Source organism: Palaemon carinicauda, chromosome 10 (assembly GCF_036898095.1).
Source record: "Palaemon carinicauda isolate YSFRI2023 chromosome 10, ASM3689809v2, whole genome shotgun sequence".
Classification (NCBI taxonomy): domain Eukaryota; kingdom Metazoa; phylum Arthropoda; class Malacostraca; order Decapoda; family Palaemonidae; genus Palaemon; species Palaemon carinicauda.
The window spans coordinates 146,914,039-146,935,879 of NC_090734.1; the positions used below are offsets into that span (position 1 = coordinate 146,914,039).

The 21,841-nt window shown below is 34.9% G+C and overlaps 1 protein-coding gene across 1 annotated transcript; it reads right to left on the reverse strand.

The window, feature by feature from the left end:
* Window positions 1-1,068: 1,068 nt before the first annotated feature.
* Window positions 1,069-3,812, reverse strand: LOC137648307 (uncharacterized). Its single transcript, XM_068381237.1, has 3 exons — window positions 3,749-3,812; window positions 2,370-3,565; window positions 1,069-2,182 (listed from the first exon to the last, which is right to left on the reverse strand). The coding sequence occupies exons 2-3, from the start codon at window positions 3,550-3,552 to the stop codon at window positions 1,464-1,466; spliced, it is 1,902 nt and encodes a 633-aa protein (XP_068237338.1). The 5' UTR covers window positions 3,553-3,565; window positions 3,749-3,812; the 3' UTR covers window positions 1,069-1,463.
* Between the last annotated feature and the right edge of the window lie 18,029 nt (window positions 3,813-21,841).

Below are 21,841 nucleotides of genomic sequence, written 5' to 3' on the forward strand. Positions count from 1 at the left end.
TATGTATATATATATAAATATATATATATATATATATATATATATATTTACATAAATATATATATGTATATATATTCATATAAATATTTATGTATATATATATATACATATATATTTATATATATATATATGTCTGTATATATATTTATATATATAAATATATATATATATATATATATATATATTTATATTTATATTTATATATATATATATATACATTTATACATATATATATATATATATATATATAGGTAAAGTACCCAATGCAGACGCATTTTCGCTACTTTTTGTTCTTTCCCTACTCACTACGCGCTAGGTTTTGTATATTTCTTTTGGTGTTCTATTGCACAAATATAGGTGGAAAAGGATGGTCTTTCTTATGCTGCAATCAGATTGTCATTTTTTTTAATAGTTTTCTGTATATTGTCTTCCAAAGTCAGTGCGTCTCCATTATTCCACTTACCCTGAAGAGACGCACTATCTCCATTGGAGACGCACTATATTTTGGTTTAATTTTCGCGGCCTTAAAATAGAAGGATGAATTAATTAAACACACAGAATTAAACATCAGCTTTTACTAATTATGTAAATCACGAAAAACATTGAAGTTATTTAAAAAAAAAAAATTTTGACCTTTTTAAATTTTTTATGAAATTTACAATGAAAATTGAATTTTGAGGAACATCCTCTTGAACTATGGCTTAATATTCTTTTTTAAACACCTTTATTAACATCTTAGCTAATGTGTATAAACATTATTTAGAATCAAAATTAAATTTCAAGAAACAAATATGCTATAAAATTGAAATAACCTTTAAGAGTAAAATGTAGAAATTTTGTTCTGACGTTACTTGAGCATTTTGAAGGTTAATATGAAATATATAACTGAAGTATATAACAATTTAACTTTGAATTGAGCAATTAAAGCCTAAACAGGCCCTAGACTACAGACAAATGTAAAAAAATATATAATTTTATGTACAATTATGAACATTCAGGCTATAGCCTATACAGAATTGACCAACCTTTCTTAAACCTATCTTACAATCTAAAACATGGCTTGTCAGGACTACTTTTTCTGGTTTAAAATGGACAGGACTGCAGTCTTAACATTCCCTTTGAAGAGGTACCCGAATTTCCTATTTCTTGTGTGGGAAATAGGGTCTCAAGGACGGCCACCTCGTCGGCATAAACAGGGAAAGAAATGTCCTCCACTGCTTTATGTACATAAAAATCAAGAGAGGCCTCAGTCAGGAAAGATATTTTGAGTCCTTCCTCTTTAATGTCTTGCACCTGAAATGATGAAAAGAATTTTTTTGGTTTAGGCTAGGCTAGGCTAGCTACCTGACAGGAATCAGACTAGGCTATACAATGAGCTTATACTCTACCAGTAGTTTCAATATAGACTCAGGTAATCACCTTGTATACAATGTAAGGGAATAAGGATAGTCTAAGCTATCAGTTTACTTACAATTCCAATGTGAATTTCGAAGGACTGATGTGGCCTGCCTTTCGAACTGGTTGTCTGCTTGTAGACCTGCTTGCTCAGCAGGAGCTGCAGTTTTCTTTGCAGGAGCTCTTTTTTTCTTGGAAGGACCTGCTGCTCCTCTCGTTCTGTCTGTTCCCCGAGCACGCTTCTTTGCTTCCAAGGCATCCTTTGCTTCCTCTTTCCTCTTCAGCTCACTTACAACTGTGGTGGCTGATATTGCGTAAGACCTGTCCATATCATCTTTTACAATCTTTGGTCCCTTTCCTTCCCTTCGCTTGGGATAAAAATTGAAAGTTCTGAAAGCTGGGCTCACTCCAGATCTTCTTGTGCTTGTAGAAGGAGTAGGAACAGGTGACTGCCTTGGAGTGAGGTTTAAAGGCGAGGGTGTTGAGATGATGCGGCCTGCAGATGATGGTCTTGATATATTCTTAGGTTCTGTACCCATATGCGTGACAGGGACAAGTCCACGGCCAGAGGTCCTTGGATGGTAGTCCACAATCAAATCATCATGGGACATCATCTTTGATGCAACGTTTTGGAGAATGTATTCCCTCTCCTCTGGTTGCTGGATACCGTAACCTCTCTCCTGCAGGAACATTACGCAGATCTTTTCGAAATCTGCAGCAGAGTATTGGGTTCCCCTGTTGGTGGTGGCTGCGTACTGAGTCTGGCAAGATTGCTCTACCCGACCTCCTGTTGTAATTAGAAAAACACAGTATGATTAATAATGGATAGCGTCATGTTATGAAATCATAATAGATTCATTAATATGCAGTTCATGAAAGTGTTATATAAATTTGCTTAATGATAAGCTGGTTAGCTTAGATGTCGTAATTGGAATTGAAATATAATTTAGGCTGTACAATAAAAGAACACTCACCACAATCAATCCCTTCAAAAATGGTTGAAGGGTCCTCTCGCTGTGATGAGGCACTCTCAATCTTTGAGTAATCTGGAGCATCTTGGTCAAAAGAGCAAAGGCCACACTTCTTGAATCCTGCCTTGATATTATCAGCAGAGACACAGTTGTAGTAAATTGGCAAAAATACTTTTGCAAAGTTCACCTGTGTAATCATACTGTCTGGATTCTGGTGCTCAAATTCCTTGGCCCCTCGAGACCAGCTCTTCTTCAATGGTCCAAACACGCTCACATCCAGTGGCTGCATCATGTGAGTGGTGTTTGGAGGGAGACCATACAGAACTATATTCAGAAGTTGCAGCTGTTTGGCAAGATAATAGTTATTTCTTGTCTCATGCCAATCAGTCCAGATTATTATAGGGCGTTGTACGTTGTTGTCGTTGAGCCAATCGTTGAAGCTATTACAGAGGTACTCGTATAGTGTCTCAAAGGTGATGTAACCCTTCTCACTCTTTCCCACGCAGCAATCATAACCTTCAGGGAAATTCTCACCCATATGAGCACTTATCCTTTTCCTTGGATAGATTATCATTGGAGGAGGAATACGTCCGTCAGCGCACACATTAGCCAGAACAGTGATGTTGGTTTTATGTTGTGCACTGCTCTCTTCGAAAACGTGCTTCTCTCCCTTAATTGCAAGCACCCTCCCTTGCTTTGGGGAGAGAGAGAACCCAGACTCATCAATGTTAAAGTTCCTGCTAGGGTCATGTAGTGCCTCCATCATACCCTCCTCGACAAAGAAAGACTGTGTGTCGGCAAACCACTGTAGAATTACTTGTTTACTTATATTTTTTCTTGATGTTGTCAGAGTCTCCGGGGTTCTGTAAGTAACTGTAGGATGCCTTTGTCTGAACAGCTGCCACCACTTCTTCTTCGGCTTATCTGTAAAGCTTGGTGGAGTAGCCCGTTCGATGCCTTCCTCCCGCTCAGTACGTAAGATAGTGGAGACTGCATCAATTATATTTTTCTTGGTCACAGGATTTGCCCGACGTATTGACCCTTTTATATAGGCCACCAACACCTCCTCTTCGGCATCTGTCAGCACCGTCTTAGGGCCCATCTTCTTGCTGATCGGATGATATCCTGACCGTTTATGCCGCAAAGTAGACTCTGGAATCCCATACTTCCGGCCAGCTGCCCTCATAGATAGACCAAGCCTGGAAAAACAAGCAGTCATATTGCATATAATTTTTGTTAATATTTTCATAGGCTATTAATATCATTATTAGGCTATTATTATTATTATTATTATTATTATCATTGTCATTATTAGGCATATTAGTATACGACAATATATATATCATGATTTTGAGAGATCTTTCAAAGGATAGGCTACTTACTCTTCAATATCCTCCAAGGCTTTCTTTATATCTTCCTCAGAATAGTTGTCTCTTGCTTTCAGACGAGATGGTTCTTGGGTTGCCATTTTGAGATCTTTAACACACTAAGGCTAGGCTATAGCTTATTAATTATAGTCTGAAATACGATTGTCTTAATTCTAAAACACTAGCCTATGTTCGAATATCTATAACACTATCATATTATCTTATATTTATCTTATATTTATCTTATATTTATATCACTGTTCTTATGATCTAAAGCACTTATATGACACTGTTCTTAATAATTAATGTTCTGTATCTGTAAAAATGAAGAGATTATGAAGTTTTTGACCTTTTAAAGGCAATATCCAAAAGAGACGCACCCACGCAACCCTTAATGCAGACGCACGTCTCCTCAGGGCAACGAGCGTCTCCTTTGGTGTTTCGCGCGTGCGTCTCTTTTGGTTATTTTGACTCCGACTTTGTCAGCCCGTCATTCCTCTTCTGTAAGGAATTATAGCCCCTAACTGCAGGGGATATTAGTGCGAGGTTCTTTTAGTTTCTTGCATGGTAATTTTTAACTCTACGAGAATTTTGAAATTATGCGTCTGCTTTGGGTGATGCCAATTTAGGCTCTCCAAAGGAGACGCATTTGGGTTTCCATTTGTTTTTTTTAGGCCATGGTTGTTCATTGACTTTTTTTTCTTCAAAACAGCTTTCTCAAACCTCCACTAGTCCCCTGAAATAGATAGAAATGAATATATGTAAATAGACTGGCTAATATACACAGAAATGTAAAATGACAATTCCTTAGCTTTCGCTAAGAAAACATGCAAAATTTGACATTTGCGCAATGATGGTGTCATCACGTCTACAGTTTTAAACATATTACTGTGATTGTTTGTGGGTTTGTAGACACCGTAAAGGGCTACATATTGCTGGTTTTGGAAATCAATTATCATTTATATTTTTGCCGCTATAATAGAAGAAATTAAAACAATAAAACAAGCAGCTCAAATCCACTCAGCAAAAGAAATTTTAATCTACAAGATTTCAGTTTGGATTTCAACCGACTTCTTCTCTCCCGTGGCACCGCCAAGTGCCCACACACACGTTCCTGCAGACAAACACACACACACGCACAAGCACGCATACGCAAACGCAAATTCGAAATGGCATTCCAGCAGGATTTCTCTCCCCACCTCCTCCCACCATCACCATAAAATCACAAGACAAACGTCTCTCAACTTCCCGCCGAGGAATTCCATCTTCATTTCAGTGAATTCAGGTCATCAAATAACAATCAAATTTGAAAAAAGGAAAGGAAATAAAAATGGAATTTATCTCCTTTTCCTTTACTTTCCTTAACTTTCCTTTGATCTTTGAGTTTTTCGTCCGGTTCATTCATCAAATGGGATTCATTTAAATATCTATTTGCTAATTGAAATCGTTTGTCTGCACATGTGGATTTCTTTCGTTGGAATTAATTATTGATTTTGCCTGAGGGTATGATGACTGAGCTCTAGAGAGAGAGAGAGAGAGAGAGAGAGGAGAGAGAGAGAGATCCAACGTTCAAGGACTGAAAAGCTTCAAGGAAAGGAAATATAATATTAGAGAGAGAGAGAGAGAGAGAGAGAGAGAGAGCCGACGTTCAAGGAATAGAAAACTGAGGAGAGAGAGAGAGAGAGAGAGAGAGAGAGAGAGAGAGCCGACGTTCAAGGACTAGAAAAATTGTCTTATCTTATTGCCTTATTCTATGTTTGGACTGAGAGAGAGAGAGAGAGAGAGAGATTTGACGTATAAATACTAGAAAACTTGAGAGAGAGAGAGAGAGAGAGAGAGAGAGAGAGAGAGAGAGATTTGACGTTCAAAGACTAGAAAACGTAAGAGAGAGAGAGAGAGAGAGAGAGAGAGAGAGAGAGACCCGCATCAAAGAATGGAAGTGGATATTTCAAGGCATCAATCTCATCATTCAAGGTTTTCTTCTTGAAGAGACACGAAGCGAGATAATGGGACCAGGCGAATAAATTTACCAAGTGAGATCTTTGCTGCGCAAACACGACGTTTAGGAACATAAATCTCAAAAAGGGATGAGAAATTGAGGGTTAAACACGACCTCATCATAGTGTAGTTTTTCCAAAAGCGTAAGGAAAATATCAGGGTTACTGATAATGGGTCGTATGCAAAAATAGAATTAATATGATTACTAATTAATTTTTAATACAGATACACACACATACATGTATATATATATATATATATATGTATATACATGTATGTATATATATATATATATATATACAGTATATTTATACACACACACACACACACACATATATATATATATATATATATGTACAGTATATATATATGTATATATATACATATATATACAGTATATATATATATATATATGTATATATATATATATAGAGAGAGAGAGAGAGAGAGAGAGAGAGAGAGAGAGAGACTTCTCCTTTGTTAGAAAAATAAACACCACCAAATAAGATTACTTATTCATATTTATTTCAAGGATTTCAAAAACATTACTCCGAGTATTCCTTCCAATTGCAGAATTCGTTGCCAATTTCCTTTTCCCTTTCCTTTCTTAGTCATATTTTCAGATTAGCGTCTGTGAATCTATAATCGAAAATTCATAGAAAGCAATTTGAAATTAATGCACCAATTAAATCGTTCTATAAATTTTTTTTTTTTTTTTTTTTTTTTTTTTTTTGTAAATATCAGTTGACTTGAAATCCAACTGTATCCTGAAGTTCATTGGAAACGTCTTGTCAATAACAGCTGTCTATGTATGTGTCTGTCTGTCTGTCTGTCTGATCCTGCTGGCCTACGTGGTAACGTCACTGACTGGTGATCGCCAAACTGGGGTTCGAGTCCTGCTCAAACTCGTTAGTTACTAGGGTCGCTGCAACCTTGCCATCCTCGTGAGCTAAGGATACAGTGTTTGGTAGAGTCTATAGGTCTATATGCTGAGTCATCAGCAGCCATTGCCTGTCCCTCACTGGTCCTAGCTTGGGAGGAGAGGGGGCTTGGGTAGTGCCATAGCCTCTGTACCTTGGTCTTTAACTGTCTTGAGTTAGAGTTCTCTTGCTTGAGGGTACACTCAGGTACATTATTCTATCTTATCTCTCTTCTTCATATTTTGTTAAAGTTTTTATAGTTTATATATGAAATATTTATTTTAATGTTATAGCTGTTCTTGAAATATTTTATTTTAATTGATAATTACTTCTCTTCTTTCCTTGTTTCCTTTCCTCACTGACCTATTTTCCTTGTTGGAGCCCCTGGGCTTATAGCATCCGGCTTTTCCATCTAGGGTTGTAGCTTAGCCAATAATAATAATAATAATAATAGTAATAATAATAATAATAATAATAATTGGTTAGTCTCTAGGGCATTCTCCTGCTTAACCCTGGATAGGTACGGTGGGTCGTTTGCGACCCCGAGCGTCAAAAAAAAACAGGTTTTTCTCACGTGACTCACCCCTGTGACTGAATTTGTGGGTGATCGACCTGCAGGAGGTGTCTCCCCTACACGCTCTAGTAGTGTCCAGATGTGCATTGCTGTAGCTGTACTCCTTCCCCGATTTCTGAGACGCGTCGGGGTCGTTCGCGTCCGAGTTTACCCTTCTGAGGTAGTTTGCATAATTATCAAAGTTATTACGTATTATGAAATTGTCGTAGAATGGTGCAACTTGTATAGGTTATCAGTTGTGGAAAGTCTTGGTGGATTGTTTGGCTACCATGTGCATGTTTTTTTTTTTAGTTAAAATGTCGTTCATCACCACGAGGACCATTTTACCGCGAGTGCCCCTTTTTCATTTTTTTTCATTTTTTTGCCAAGTCATTTTTCCGTAAGATATTGCCAAATAGTGTCGTAAAACTTTTGCTTGTTTAGTGTTGGAAAGTGTGTCTAGATGATCTGGCTACCCATGCATGACTTTGTTTTTGTCAGATACGACGTAGTTATTGGTATATTGGGTATTTAACTGCGGTTACCAATTTCTGTTTTTTTTCAATATTTGTAAAAATTACTACGTAGTAAGGAATTGCCGTATATTATTCATTTTTTTTTCATGTTTATGTGTTAGAAAGTGTGCCTTGATGGTTGGGCTAACACGTGCATGTCTTTTTTTTTATCTGAGATGTCGTATATTAGAATGTCGGGCATTTTACCGCGAGTGTCCCTTTTTAATTTTTTTTAATTTTTTTGCCAAGTCATTTTTCCGTAAGATATTGCGAAATAGTGTCGTAAAACTTTTGCTTTTTTAATGTTGGAAAGTGTGTCTAGATGATCTGGCTACCCATGCGTGATTTTGTTTTTGTCAGATACGACGTAGTTATTGGTATATTGGGTATTTAACTGCGGTTGCCAATTTCTGTTTTTTTTTCAATATTTGTAAAAATTTACTACGTAGTAAGGAATTGCCGTATACTATTGATTTTTTTATCATGTTTATGTGTTAGAAAGTGTGCCTTGATGGTTGGGCTAACACGTGCATGTCTTTTTTTTTTATCTGAGATGCCGTATATTAGAATGTTGGGCATTTTTCCGCGAGTGCCCCTTTTTATTTTTTTGCATTTTTTTGCTTAGTCATGTTACCGTAAGGAATTGGCAAGTAGTGTCGCAAAACTTATATTTTTATAGAGTTGGAAAGTGTTTCTAGATGATCTGGCTACCCATGCCTATTTTTTTTTTAGCCAGATATGGCGTATATATAAGTATGTGTTCGATTTTCCTGTGATTGCCATTTTTTCGTTTTTTCCCATTTCTTTCAAAATTACTACGTACTAAGGAACTATCACAGAGTAATATTTCATTTATATGTTTATTTGTCGGAAAATATGCCTTGATGGTTTGCCTAGCACGTGGCTGAAATTTTTTTTTTCTGAAATGCCATATATTGGAATGGCCATTTTTCCACGAGTGCCCCTTTTTATTTGTTTTGCATTTTTTTGCTTAGTCATGTTACCGTAAGGAATTGGCAAGTAGTGTCGCAAAACTTATATTTTTATAGTGTTGGAAAGTGTTTCTAGATGATCTGGCTACCCATGCCTATCTTTTTTTTAGCCAGATATGGCGTATATATAGGTATGTGTTCGATTTTCCGGTGATTGCCATTTTTTCGTTTTTTCCCAATTCTTTCAAAATTACTACGTACTAAGGAACTATCACAGAGTAATGATTCCTCTAGATGTTTATTTGTCGGAAAATTTTGTTTCCTTTTTTTTTGATTGAATATCATCAAATTTTTTTAGCTAAAATATTGCTTTACATTTTTTTTTTCGATTTTATTTCCCTTCAAAAAAAATTTTTTGGGTCAGAATTTTAATTTTATAGGCGTAAAATAATCGACAATTATCCAGCAACCCACCATACAATTTTTATGCATATCCAATAATAATTAGATTAGTAAATAACACCTTGAAATTGACATACCCTTCCTACATTTCAAGTGGCAGATTAGGGAGTCTGAGTCAGTGTGGTTGGCGGCCATTTTGTGGACATATCCGAAGCGTAAGCTGCCCTATCTATATATATTCTTGTTCCCTAAAGAATTTGTGATATTTTGGTATATTTTTACCTGCATAAATATCATATTATATGTTAAATATATGTATTTTTTTACGAAATTTCCAAGTACTCAAAAAATTACCTTTAGATATGGCCCCTGATATAAATGTAATTTACAAAATAATGAAGATTTTTTTACATATTTCTATTCTAGGATAACATATGTTTATTCCCTAAAAAAATTAGCCACTTCCTATTTCATTTGGGTACCCAAAAAAATTCATGAAATTTGGACAATTTTTTTTGGCCAAAAAAAGTTACCCTTTTTTTCTCATTTCAGATCTTCACCTCCATGGGTCTGACTTCATCCAAAATACATCAAGATGTGTCCTAAACATTCAAGAATCAATTCCTAAAAGGATTTGTGTATATATGTATAAACTTTTTTTTTATGAATTTTTATGTCAGGTCTTTTTTTTTTCTACTTAATTTTTTAAAATATTTATAATAAATAGTTTTTCTGCAGATGAGTAGTATTTATCTTTACAGTTGTTTTAAGCATTCATTGAAGTTTTTTTTGGCAAAAGAAAAAAGGAGGTTACTGCAAAAACTGATTTTTCAAGAATTTTTTTTGGCGTCGGGGTCGTTCGCGTCCGAGTATACCCTTAAAGGGGTGTCCGAGGACCGTACCTATCCAGGGTTAACAGGGTAATGCCACTGTCCCTTGCCTAAGCCATTAGCGAGCGCCATTTAAACCTTTAAACATCTCAGAACTTGCCATCCCAACCCCACTCTCTCTCTCTCTCTCTCTCTCTCTCTCTCTCTCTCTCTCTCTCTCTCTCTCTCTCTCTCTCTCTCATGAAGACATGTAAAAGCGAGGAAGCCTAAACCATTCTTCCCCTTAATCCAATGTTAATGGCTTCTAACGAAGGCACTTGTTTCCAGCCAACAAACGCTTCATACCCAAAATGTTTGAAAGAAAAATGGCTCAGGAAGTTTGGTGAATAATTCACACGACAGAATTTAGAGGAACAAAACCACCGTTTGCCTTCTGAGATGTTATCTCTTTATTGTCGGGATGCTCAGAGAAGCATATAAATGGTTCGTTGGTAGGTTTTGTAGACGAAATATTTCATGATGAGATGTGTTTTAATACCGATAGTCGGGAAAACTCTGTTTACACACACACATATATATGTAAATATATATACATATATATATATATATATATATATATATATATATATATATATATATATATATATATATATATATATATATATATATAATATATATATATATATATATATATAGTTAAATAAGCCATATATTTTTATATATTAATGTCTGGATTCTCTTAACGACCTCGGGATCAGAGCCCCAGGCGAAATCACACAAAGACAAGAGCTTCTGACCGGCCGGGAGTCGAACCCTGGTCCGAGAAGCTTGTATGCATAGTGACATAACACGTTGCCAAGTGGTAAGTCACTATTTATACAAGCTTCCCGGACCAGGGTTCGACTCTCAGCCGGTCAGAAGCTCTTGTCTTTGTGTGATTTCACCTGGGGCTCTGATCCCGAGGTCGTTATGAGAATCCAGACATTAATGTATCAAAACTATATGGCTTATTTGAATATGAAAAACACGTCTAAATGTGCAAAATTTATCATATATATATATATATATATATATATATATATATATATATATATATATATATATATATATATATATATATATATATATATATATATATAGATATATATATATATATATATATATATATATATATATATATATATATGTCACTGCTTGCTTACACATATGTAATGATTAGAATAGAATATTACATGTTTAAAACAAATGGCCGTGAGATTTGCTATGGTCAACTCAAATTGTGAACAGGATGTAAGATGCTAAGTTGTCATTCTTTCTTAGTGTCAACACATTGTCTCTTCGTGTGAAAGTTTGTGACGTCACCGGATGCAGGTGTCTTCCGATTCCGTCACTTAGCCAAATTAAAGCAAGTGTACGATTTTTGGGATATCAGTAATTTGTTCAGTGCATATCAAAACTTCACCAGAATTGGTCATGTGGACCAACACAGCTTCCTCCAGTGATGGAGATGTTTAACTCAGTTGTTATTCACAATAAAACTTAAAAACCACTAAGATGTGTTCAATAAACCATTTAAATACATCTGAAAACAACTCATACTCAAATGTGTGCTTAAGACAGTAGCACACCAATAAATGGTGGCAGCGATTAAACTCAAAGACAGCGGTTAAACTCTAAGAATTAGAGAAATATCTTCAAGACTTCAAAATAAATAGCTGTAAAACCAGAGATATATCTTCAAGACTTCAACATAAAAGCTGTGAAACCAGAGAATGATCTTCAAGACTTCAAAATAAAACTATCTACAAGAATCTACAATTTTGACTAAGTCCAACGAAAATGCTAACGCCAACATATGTTAGTATACAAATAGAATCTTCAATCAACATCCTAGGAAACCCAAGGACTGGCATTCAACTATTGCAAAACATATCCAGGAAGACCTACATTCTACAAGAAACTAGAACGAGACATCGCTAACAAAACATCAAGAGAGAGAGAGAGAGAGAGACGACTCGACTTCATATATAAGCTAAGTACAGAGATTTTGTATTCATTTCAGTTTGTGCAGTGAAGTGTAGTTATCACAAGTCGTTAGTCAATTATTACTGGGGTGAGTGAATTCCTAAACTTTGTTATAAGAAACTCCGAATTCTCATTTAGAATTTTTCTTTCTTTGTGCTAATTCCTTTTTCTTTCATAAACTCTTGGGGGGAAATGTATTGGGATTAGTAACATTGTTGGGGGAATTTTATTATACATATGCGTTTACGCAGTGGGCGTCTGTACTCATATAGATATTTTGATAGGATTGAAAGGGGTCAAAGAGATAGAAAAAAAAAGAATACAGCAGTCATGGCTCCTCCTGTCAGCCCTACCCCTGGACCTAGTGGTGTAGGCCAGGCTAATCCTCCTCCAATTGTGACGCTTGTAAATGCCAGGTCAGCAATCCTTCCTTTTCAAGGCCGTGTCAACGGGTTCTTGCCACAAAATGTGGAGTCATGGATTTCATCCGTTGATGCCCATTTAAATGCCAAACAAATCGTAGATCCTTTTGTACAATTACAAGAAGCTAAAAGTTTTATAGATTTTTCTAAGGGGGATGCGAGTGCGTATTTAAGAGGTGTTTCATTTCAGGAAGCAGTTACTTGGGATGATTTCAAAGTTAGGTTACGCGCGATCTATGGGGGTGAGGAAGCTTTGGATGTAGTGTTAACGTTACGAAATACACTTAATCAAGCCACTATGAATCGGCTTAATGTTGTTGAGAGAGCAGCTCTCATAGCTGATAGGCTTAACGAATATCAGGACATTTTAGGTAATTCCACTTGGGTTACTAACGATAATATCTCCGTGAAAGATTTTTTACGATTAATGTATTTAACTTGCATGACACTTATGTTGCCTGAAGCTTTAGTGCGGTGCTTTGATAAGAAGTTAATGCCTGCAAGTACGGAATTGGATGTCTATAAACAGATAAAGAAACACATGTCCAAGTGTCCAGATCTCGATCCCGTGTTAACTCAAGTTTTTGCTAAGAATGAAACAAAACCACAAACAGTGAACGTAATTAACAATCCAGTATCGGGAGTGACGTGTTACAACTGCAAACGTCAAGGTCACATAAGCGCAGACTGTAGAACGAAATTTTGTTCAGTTCACAACACAGGATCACATTCTTATAGTCAAAGTTACGCGCGTAAGACACAACAATATCCTAGAAATACACAGTCAATTCCACAGTCAGTTCCATATGGAAATAAAAAGAAAAATCCTCATTTTAACAATAAGAAGAAACAACAAAATGTCAATGCAGTTCAGAGTCCGAAACAAACAAACACTTCTTCAAATATCGCTGAGCCTGGGCCGTCAAACCAGACCTCGCAAAGTCAGCCTAATTTTCAGAATGTGCAGAGCAAAGCAAATACCACATAGTTAACTCTAGAGGGGAAGAGAGTGATGTTGGGTCAAGGTCATTTATGTCAACATCAATAGTATTGAATAATCAATTTAATGTTTTATCAGATAATTGTGAGACAATAGATTTTCCTATGAAACACACGGCCGAATTAAGTAAAACAGTGCATGCTCCCGTAGATTTGCAACGAATTCATACAATAATAAGCCAAAATGAGTTACGGCCAACCTTATATGCTGTAAATTTAGAACACAAATCCTTTACGTTATTTTTTGACTCTGGTAGTCCACGTAATATTATGGATTTGAAGACGCATCATTTGTTGTTTTCGAACTTTCCGATTGAAAAATCAGGAATCAGACTTTCAGGTATAGGAAATAATGAATTAAACGTCATAGGCATAACTCATATTCAGTTCAGAGTCGGTAATCGCACGTTTGCCGATACATTTGTTGTAGTGAAAAACATTAATATGTATCCAGCTGTAATTATAGGATACCCATCTATGGGAAATCAAAACATTATCTTAGCTCCTGCAAAGCACGGCGTGTATATCAAAGGGAAATTCTATAAGTCTTCTAATACTTTAAAGTCAGTTTTGGATAAAAAGGAGACGACAAATGTAACCGTAACGTACGTTGAAGAACCAATAACTTGTCTCACTAATAAAGAAATAATATACGCGACCCAGCAGAATTCTCGTTCACCCGTAATATCATCTTGCACGCAATATATCGAACCAAACATACCTTCGAATTTAATAGTGCAAATAAAGAAAACACTACCGGGATCTGAAATATTAATCCTTTCCGATACTTTGAAAACCAACGGATTGTCTGTCACACAAGCTATTTATACAGTAGGCTCACATCAGCAATGTAATATCGAAGTCTGTAATCATTTAAATAACACTTTAGTAATTCACAAAAATCAACATATCTTGGATGTAGAAGTTTATAAACATCGTATTCTTATCGTTGCTGAAATCAATCACTCTCAATCAGTTGCGGATGAATCCCTTTTACGATCTATTAAAAATAAAATCAGTAAGGACATTCAAGACGAAGAAATTCAGCAGAAAATTTTTGAACTTTTAAATAAATATACAGATGTCTTTTCCACTACGGATGGATCCTTAGGAAAAACAGATGTGATCGAGCATCAAATAAGGTTAAAAGACAAACAGAAAATTATATATGTACCCTCGTACAGACTCCCTATGAAATTCCAGAATGAAATAAATGATGAAGTAGGTAAAATGTTAGAGGAAGGAGTCATTAGAAAATCAAATAGCCCTTATAATTTTCCTTTAATAGTTGTACCGAAAAAAGATCGAACATGGCGTATCTGCGTCGACTTTCGTCGTCTAAACGAAGAAACGATCCCTGATCGATTCCCAGTGCCATGTACTGACGATATTTTGTCTTTGTTAGGTCAGAATAAATATTTTACCAGTTTGGACTTACTTAAAGGCTTTCACCAGATATCATTAGAAGAAGATAGTATCCCATACACAGCCTTCAGCACAGCCAGGGGACATTATGAATTTTTACGGATGCCTTTTGGTTTACGTTGTGCTCCTATAACATTTACAAGAATGATTAACATAGTGTTTGGAGACTTGTTAGGGGATATATTGCATGCCTATATGGATGATCTTGTAATCTTTTCCAACACCTTAGAGGAACATCTACGTAAGTTAGAACTAGTACTACAGAGATTAAGACAACATAACTTAAGGGTAAAGATTAGTAAGTGTGAATTTTTCAAAACAGAATTGATATATTTGGGTTTCATGGTGTCAAGCCAAGGTCTTAAAGTAGTCCATGATAAGGTGTCGGCTATACGTAATTTTCCCATACCTACTAATGTCAAGGGAATACAGCAATTTCTGGGTTGTAGTGGATATTACAGGCGTTTTATACGCAACTATTCAATAATAGCCGCTCCTTTAACTGATCTTACGAAGAAGGGCGTAGATTTCATATGGTCTGAGCAACATCAACAGGCGTTTAATACTTTGAAAGATGAACTGTGTAGTTCTCCTATCTTAAAATTTCCTGACTTCGGTAAGGAATTCTTCATTGCAACAGACGCCTCAGACTTAGGAGTAGGAGGGGTATTGCTTCAGCAATATGATAAACAGTTTTTCCCGATAGCTTTCTATTCTCGAAAATTGAGAACTTCCGAAAGTAAGTATGCAGTAATAGACAAGGAAGGACTAGCTATTATTAATTCGCTAGTGCATTTTAAGTTCATAATTTACGGTTATCCCGTTAAGGTTCTTACTGACCATAAACCACTAACAGAGTTCTTTAAAGGCTTCAATCACAGCCCTAAACGAACTCGGTGGCATTTAATCATTCAAGATTTTGGCGCAAGAATCGGGTATTTACCTGGGAAAGCAAATATCATTGCGGATGCATTATCACGCAACCCCGTGTCATCTTGTACGGAGTCTTTAGCTGAATTAATAGATATATCAACATCCATGCCTATTGTAAAAACAATATCTGAACAAGAAGATTTAGGCTGGAGTGCTGAATTGTTACAGACTGAGCAAAGAAAAGATCAGAAAATAGAAACAATTATAAATGCTTTGAAAGGCAATCATAAAGAAAAAGAATATATAAAGTATAAGCAGCAGAATTATGTAATCAAAGATAATATTCTGTGTAGGACTGTGACAAGGAAAACCCGCAATACACCACATGTAACTAACGACCAGGTAGTAGTACCAAACTCACTTGTTTCCACTGTCCTGAATTGGTTGCATTCAAATCCATTACATGGACACCCTGGGTTCTCATTAATGTCACAGAAAGCCAAATCATTGTTTTATTGGCATACAATGCTTACAGATATAAAAAGACACATAGCTAATTGTCGCACATGTCAGGAAAACAAAGGGCATACGAAAACACCTGTTAGCTTAGGAGCTTATCCTGTTCCCAATCAACCCTTTGAAAGAATACATTTAGATTTGTTAACAGGATTTTACGAGTCAGACAGAGGGAATAAGCACCTCTTAGTGATTATAGATGCTTTAACTCGATATACAGAACTAATAGCGCTTAAAACTAAAACTGCGATTGAATGCGCTAGGAAGTTTTACGAGTGTTACATTTGTAAACATGGAATTCCACACATGATAATCTCAGACTCGGGTGGTGAATTTAATAATCACTTTCTTATCTCATTGTGTGAATTCCTCAACATAAAGAAGGTTAATACCATGATATATCACCCAGAGTCGAATGGGCTAGTGGAAAGAGCAAATAGGAAGATATTAAATATATTAAGGGTAACACTAGGGGGATCAGACCCCAACTGGGATATTGCAATACCGGCGGCACTGAGTACTCTGAATCATTCATATCATATATCAATTAAAATGTCACCGCATGAAGCATTGTATGGTACCCCAGTTAGAACACCTTTCCATGTATTAACGCCTACAACTAATCTATCAAATCCTTTAAAAGAATGTATAAATGCAAGTATAAGTCGATATGATATCCTTCGAAAGAATTTAGAAGAATCACAAATCATAATGAAAAGGAATCATGATAAAATAGCGAAACCAACTAAAACATATACCGTGGGTGATAACATCTATATTCAAATCAATGTCAGAAAAGGGCTCAACTATAAACTAACACCTAAGTTTGAAGGCCCATTTAACATTTTGGAAACATTAACGGCCAATAGGTTTAGAATTCAAAACGTAGCCCAACCCACGGATGAGAGAATAGTACCATTGTCTCACATAAGAAATTAAAAAGAAGTGAGGAAAAATTTTAATTTTTGTAACTAAAAAGTTTTCTTTTTAATACAGGAGTAATTACATATATTTTTTCTCGTTACAGGTTTCCAAGATGAATTTTTTGTTGTTGGGAGTGATATTGTTCGCTCAGACATTTTTTTCGTATGGGATGAGTTCTAAGACTAAGAATATATATTTTAAATATGGCAATATAGTTGAAAGACAAGAAGACATTTTTATTACATCAACCAACGTAATTGTCGAAGTGCATATGCAAGCAATTTTTCTACAAGAGAATGATGTCACTAGCTTAAGAACCGCCATTTCAAGGTTTTCTGCATCATTGGATGAGTTGCATAGGAGACATTTTCATTTGACTACTAAGAGTTTGCTTGGATCAACATTAAAAGTTGCAGAGATGCTATCTGATGACTTGAAAAATAAGACTGGAGAGACAGGATCTTTGGCTTATGACCTTTTGATGTGGACTGTAGGACACGAACAAAAAGAAAGACGGAATCCGTTCATTTATGCTGCATTAAGCATCTTTGGGTCTGTTGCAAGTTTAGGTTTAGGACTTTCCAATCGTCTTAAAATTAGTAATCAAAATAAGAAAATTGAGTTCTTGACTCATAAAGATGAATTGATTATGTCAGAACTAAGGGATCAGTTAGCTTCAATCAATAAAATTATGGATTTGTTAAATGAACATTCAGATAATATCGTTCAAATTATGGAAGTACAGGATTTGTTAGCAACATTAACGTATTATGATTCAAAGATAGATCACATACATAACAGAATTGCACATTTCATTGAGAAATCCAAGGATTATGTAGAAGCTATCACGTTAGCAACTAAAGGTGTATTGTCGCCCCATTTGTTGCCTATACGTTACTTAAAATTAGTTCTGGAGAACACTAGGGATAAACTAGGCTATGTTCCTTTGTTAGACGAACATAGGTTAGAATTTTATTACAGCCTAATTACAGTAAACGTAGATAATAACAAGGTTAGGATTACAATTCCCTTTGATTCTTCTGATGCCTGGCAATCTTACAGGATATCACCATTTCCGACTTTCATGACGAATCACTCAAATCCAGTAATATCCAGTTTGACAGGACACGTATTGATTTCCCCAGACAAGGAAACATATACGGTCATTAAAGACTTAAATCAATTAACTCACTGTTCAGACGCAATGGATAGAAAAATATGTACAGCTGACTCATTTGAATTCCGTAAAAACTTGATGGATTCATGCGAGTTAGGTATAGTGCTAGACGGTGCTCTCTCCCATACAAGTGAAAATTGTCTGGATAAGCTTTATCCCTTTGACAATAAAGAATTCAATTGCAGACTAAATAATGGCTCGTGGATACGATACGACAAGGACGGCTTCAATGTATCATGCCCTGACGGATCCACATCCTTCAACCACATCTTCGTCGCAGCAGATGGCTGTATCGGGACTTCCCCGAATTCCATGGTGACTGGCCTACGGACAATCATCAGAGAACGTGCTTACTTCGCGAACTTCACGTGGACCTCTACAACGCCCGCACTTCCTCTCCCCTATAAAGGAAGTGTGGCGAAACGCTTAATGAAACTTACCGAAAAGGACCACCTGTCGCCGACTTACAAAGAGATTCTTCACCCTATATTACTAGCAGGTTTATTTGTAACGGCGTTAATTTTTATCGCCGTGAACATCCTTGTTTGGCGTAGGTTACGGCACAGCAAGCAGCTACAAAGGAACGAGTTGAATAGCCCTGACAATACCCCCTACCTGATCCAGTTCAAAGCTGTATGAGTGGCCACCTCATTCGCTAAGGGAGTAATTTGTCAGGATGATGTTTGTATGAAAAGCTGATTAGTACGCTAGTAATATGTAATTAAAGAAATTCTCTACATTTGCATTGTTAAAAATACATTTAAAATAACATTTAAAAAAAAAAATAAAATAAAAAAGGATATAAATCATTTTTTTCTCTCGGCATCTATTAAAAATATATAAGCCGGAATGTTAAAAAAGAAAAGAGAAAAAAAAAAAAAGAAAAAAATATATAAGATATATAACAGAATCTATGGGCATCTAATAAAATGTATCAGCCCTATATATAAATATATATATATATATAACAGAATCTATGGGCATCTAATAAAATGTATCAGCCCTATATATAAATATATATATATATATATATATATATATATATATATATATATATATATATATATATATATATATATATATATATATATATATGTACGAAACCGTGGTACGTGTACGTACCAGGAATTCGTATTTGTGCACTAAAAATTGAGTATCTTGTTTCTGACAAAGGTAACAATTATTCTTTATCAAGTTACCGAATCATTTGTAAGTCAGAATTTGTTTTGTTTTTTGGTACCATGTAATCATTTGCTAGCAATGTACCATATATATGATCTTGGTTTTATCATGCATTTTTCTTTTTGCTTTGGTAATATCTTTTTTGTATGCATTATTGTTATTAATTTTGATGTGCCTATTTGGACATTCGTCCTCAGTTGGATATAGCTAGTTTTGAACAATGAATGATACGTATGTCCAGTCACACCTAATAACCATGTTTCGGCTTGTTGTTAAATTTTTGTAAAAAAATTGAGATAGCTGGCCGAGCTTATGTAATGATTAGAATAGTAATATTACATGTTTAAAACAAATGACGTAATATGTCATGTTGGTTGGAAGAGCTGGCCGTGAGATTTGCTATGGTCAACTCAAATTGTGAACAGGATGTAAGATGCTAAGTTGTCATTCTTTCTTAGTGTCAACACATTGTCTCTTCGTGTGAAAGTTTGTGACGTCACCGGATGCAGGTGTCTTCCGATTCCGTCACTTAGCCAAATTAAAGCAAGTGTACAATTTTTGGGATATCAGTAATTTGTTCAGTGCATATCAAAACTTCACCAGAATTGGTCATGTGGACCAACACAGCTTCCTCCAGTGATGGAGATGTTTAACTCAGTTGTTATTCACAATAAAACTTAAAAACCACTAAGATGTGTTCAATAAACCATTTAAATACATCTGAAAACAACTCATACTCAAATGTGTGCTTAAGACAGTAGCACACCAATACATACACCGAATAGCTTGGCCTATTCTTTCCACATTCCCCTCTGTCTTCATACACCCAACAACACAGAGATTATCAAACAATTCTTCTTCGCTCAAGGGTTTAACCACTACACTGTAACTGTTCAGTGGCTACTTTCCTCTAGGTAAGGATAGAAGAGACTTTTCAGCTATGGTGAGCTGCTCTTCCAGGAGAAAGACACTCCAAAATTAAACTAGCGTCTGTACCATGGTCTTCCGCTGTCTTGGAGTAGGGTGCTCTTGCTTGAGAGCATACTTGGTCACTCTATTCTATCTTATTTATTTTCCTAATGTTTTTTTGAAGTTTCTATAGTTTATGTATGAAAGATTTATTTTAATGTTGTTACTGTTCTTAATTTTTTTATTTTAATTGTTCATTACTTCTCTTGTAGTTTAACTATTTCTTTATTTCTCTTTCTCACTGGGTTATTTATTATCTGTTGGAGCCATTGGGCTTATAGCATCCTGCTTTTCCAACTAAGGTTGAAGCTTAGCAAATAATAATAATAATAATAATAATAATAATAATAATAATAATAATAATAATAATAATAATAATAATAATAATAATAATAATAATATAGGTTTATTGTATTATGCTCATTGAAATGGTAATTTTCTTCTGGGAAAAATTGTGTAAATAAAAAAAAAATAAGTTGGGTTTTTACGTCAATAAAGGCAAAAATAATTTCCAAAAAGGACCCATAAAAAATTTAGCCAAAGGCTTTGTCAGAAAAAATATGCACTTTAATGGGAAAATAGATGTTTTCGTCTAAATTCTAAGAAAAAAACTGTCTAAAAAAATCAATATAAGAACAAAGGGCTTTTGTGTTAACATGAATAAAATGTTCCGTATAAATCTCAACAACAATTTTCCTTTTTAAAAAAGTCTACCTTTATAGTGAATTTAGGTTTTAAAATAGGGTTAATGAGAATAGATCCATATAAATTAAAAATATATATATCTATCCGCATCTATAAAAATCTATCCACATTTTAAAAACATATCCACATCTAAAAGAAATTTACATCCATATTTGATAAAAACGTGTGTGAATGAGAAAAATAACCTTCTGAATCTATTAGATGCAACATCTATATTTTATGAAACGTAAACACTACACTTTAATTTGGGTGAAATATTGAAATATGGAAATAAAACATCTGTAAAAAAAAAAAAAAAAAAAATGCACAATTAACACATTTAAAACTGGGTTATTGAGAATATATCCATCTAAATTTGAAAAAAAAAAGTATCCACATCTATAAAAATCTATCCACATTTTAAAAAATATATCCACATCTAAAAGGAGTCTACATCCATGTTTAAAAAAATGTTGTGTGCGAATTAAAAAAAATATATATCGGCATATATATTCTATGAAAAGTAAACACTACACTTTAATTTGGAGGAAATGTTGCATCTAAATAAGGGAATAAAACAGGTATACAAAAATATGCCGAATCAACACACCTTAATTTAAAGGGAAAAAAAATGCGTCTAAATAGGGAAACATAAAATCTATAAAAAAAATGTAGTACTTAAGTTTTGAGTAGAAAGCTGCATTCAAAGAAAAAAAGTATGAGAATTATCAAACCTTAATTTGAAAAAAAAAAAAAAAAAAA

Coding starts and splice junctions, on each gene's coding strand:
- LOC137648307 (XM_068381237.1), bottom strand. CDS start 3,552: ATGAGGGCAGCTGGCCGGAAGTATGGGATTCCAGAGTCTACTTTGCGG. Junction 2,183..2,369: donor TTTTGAAGGGATTGATTGTG/GTGAGTGTTCTT, acceptor TAATTACAACAG/GAGGTCGGGTAGAGCAATCT.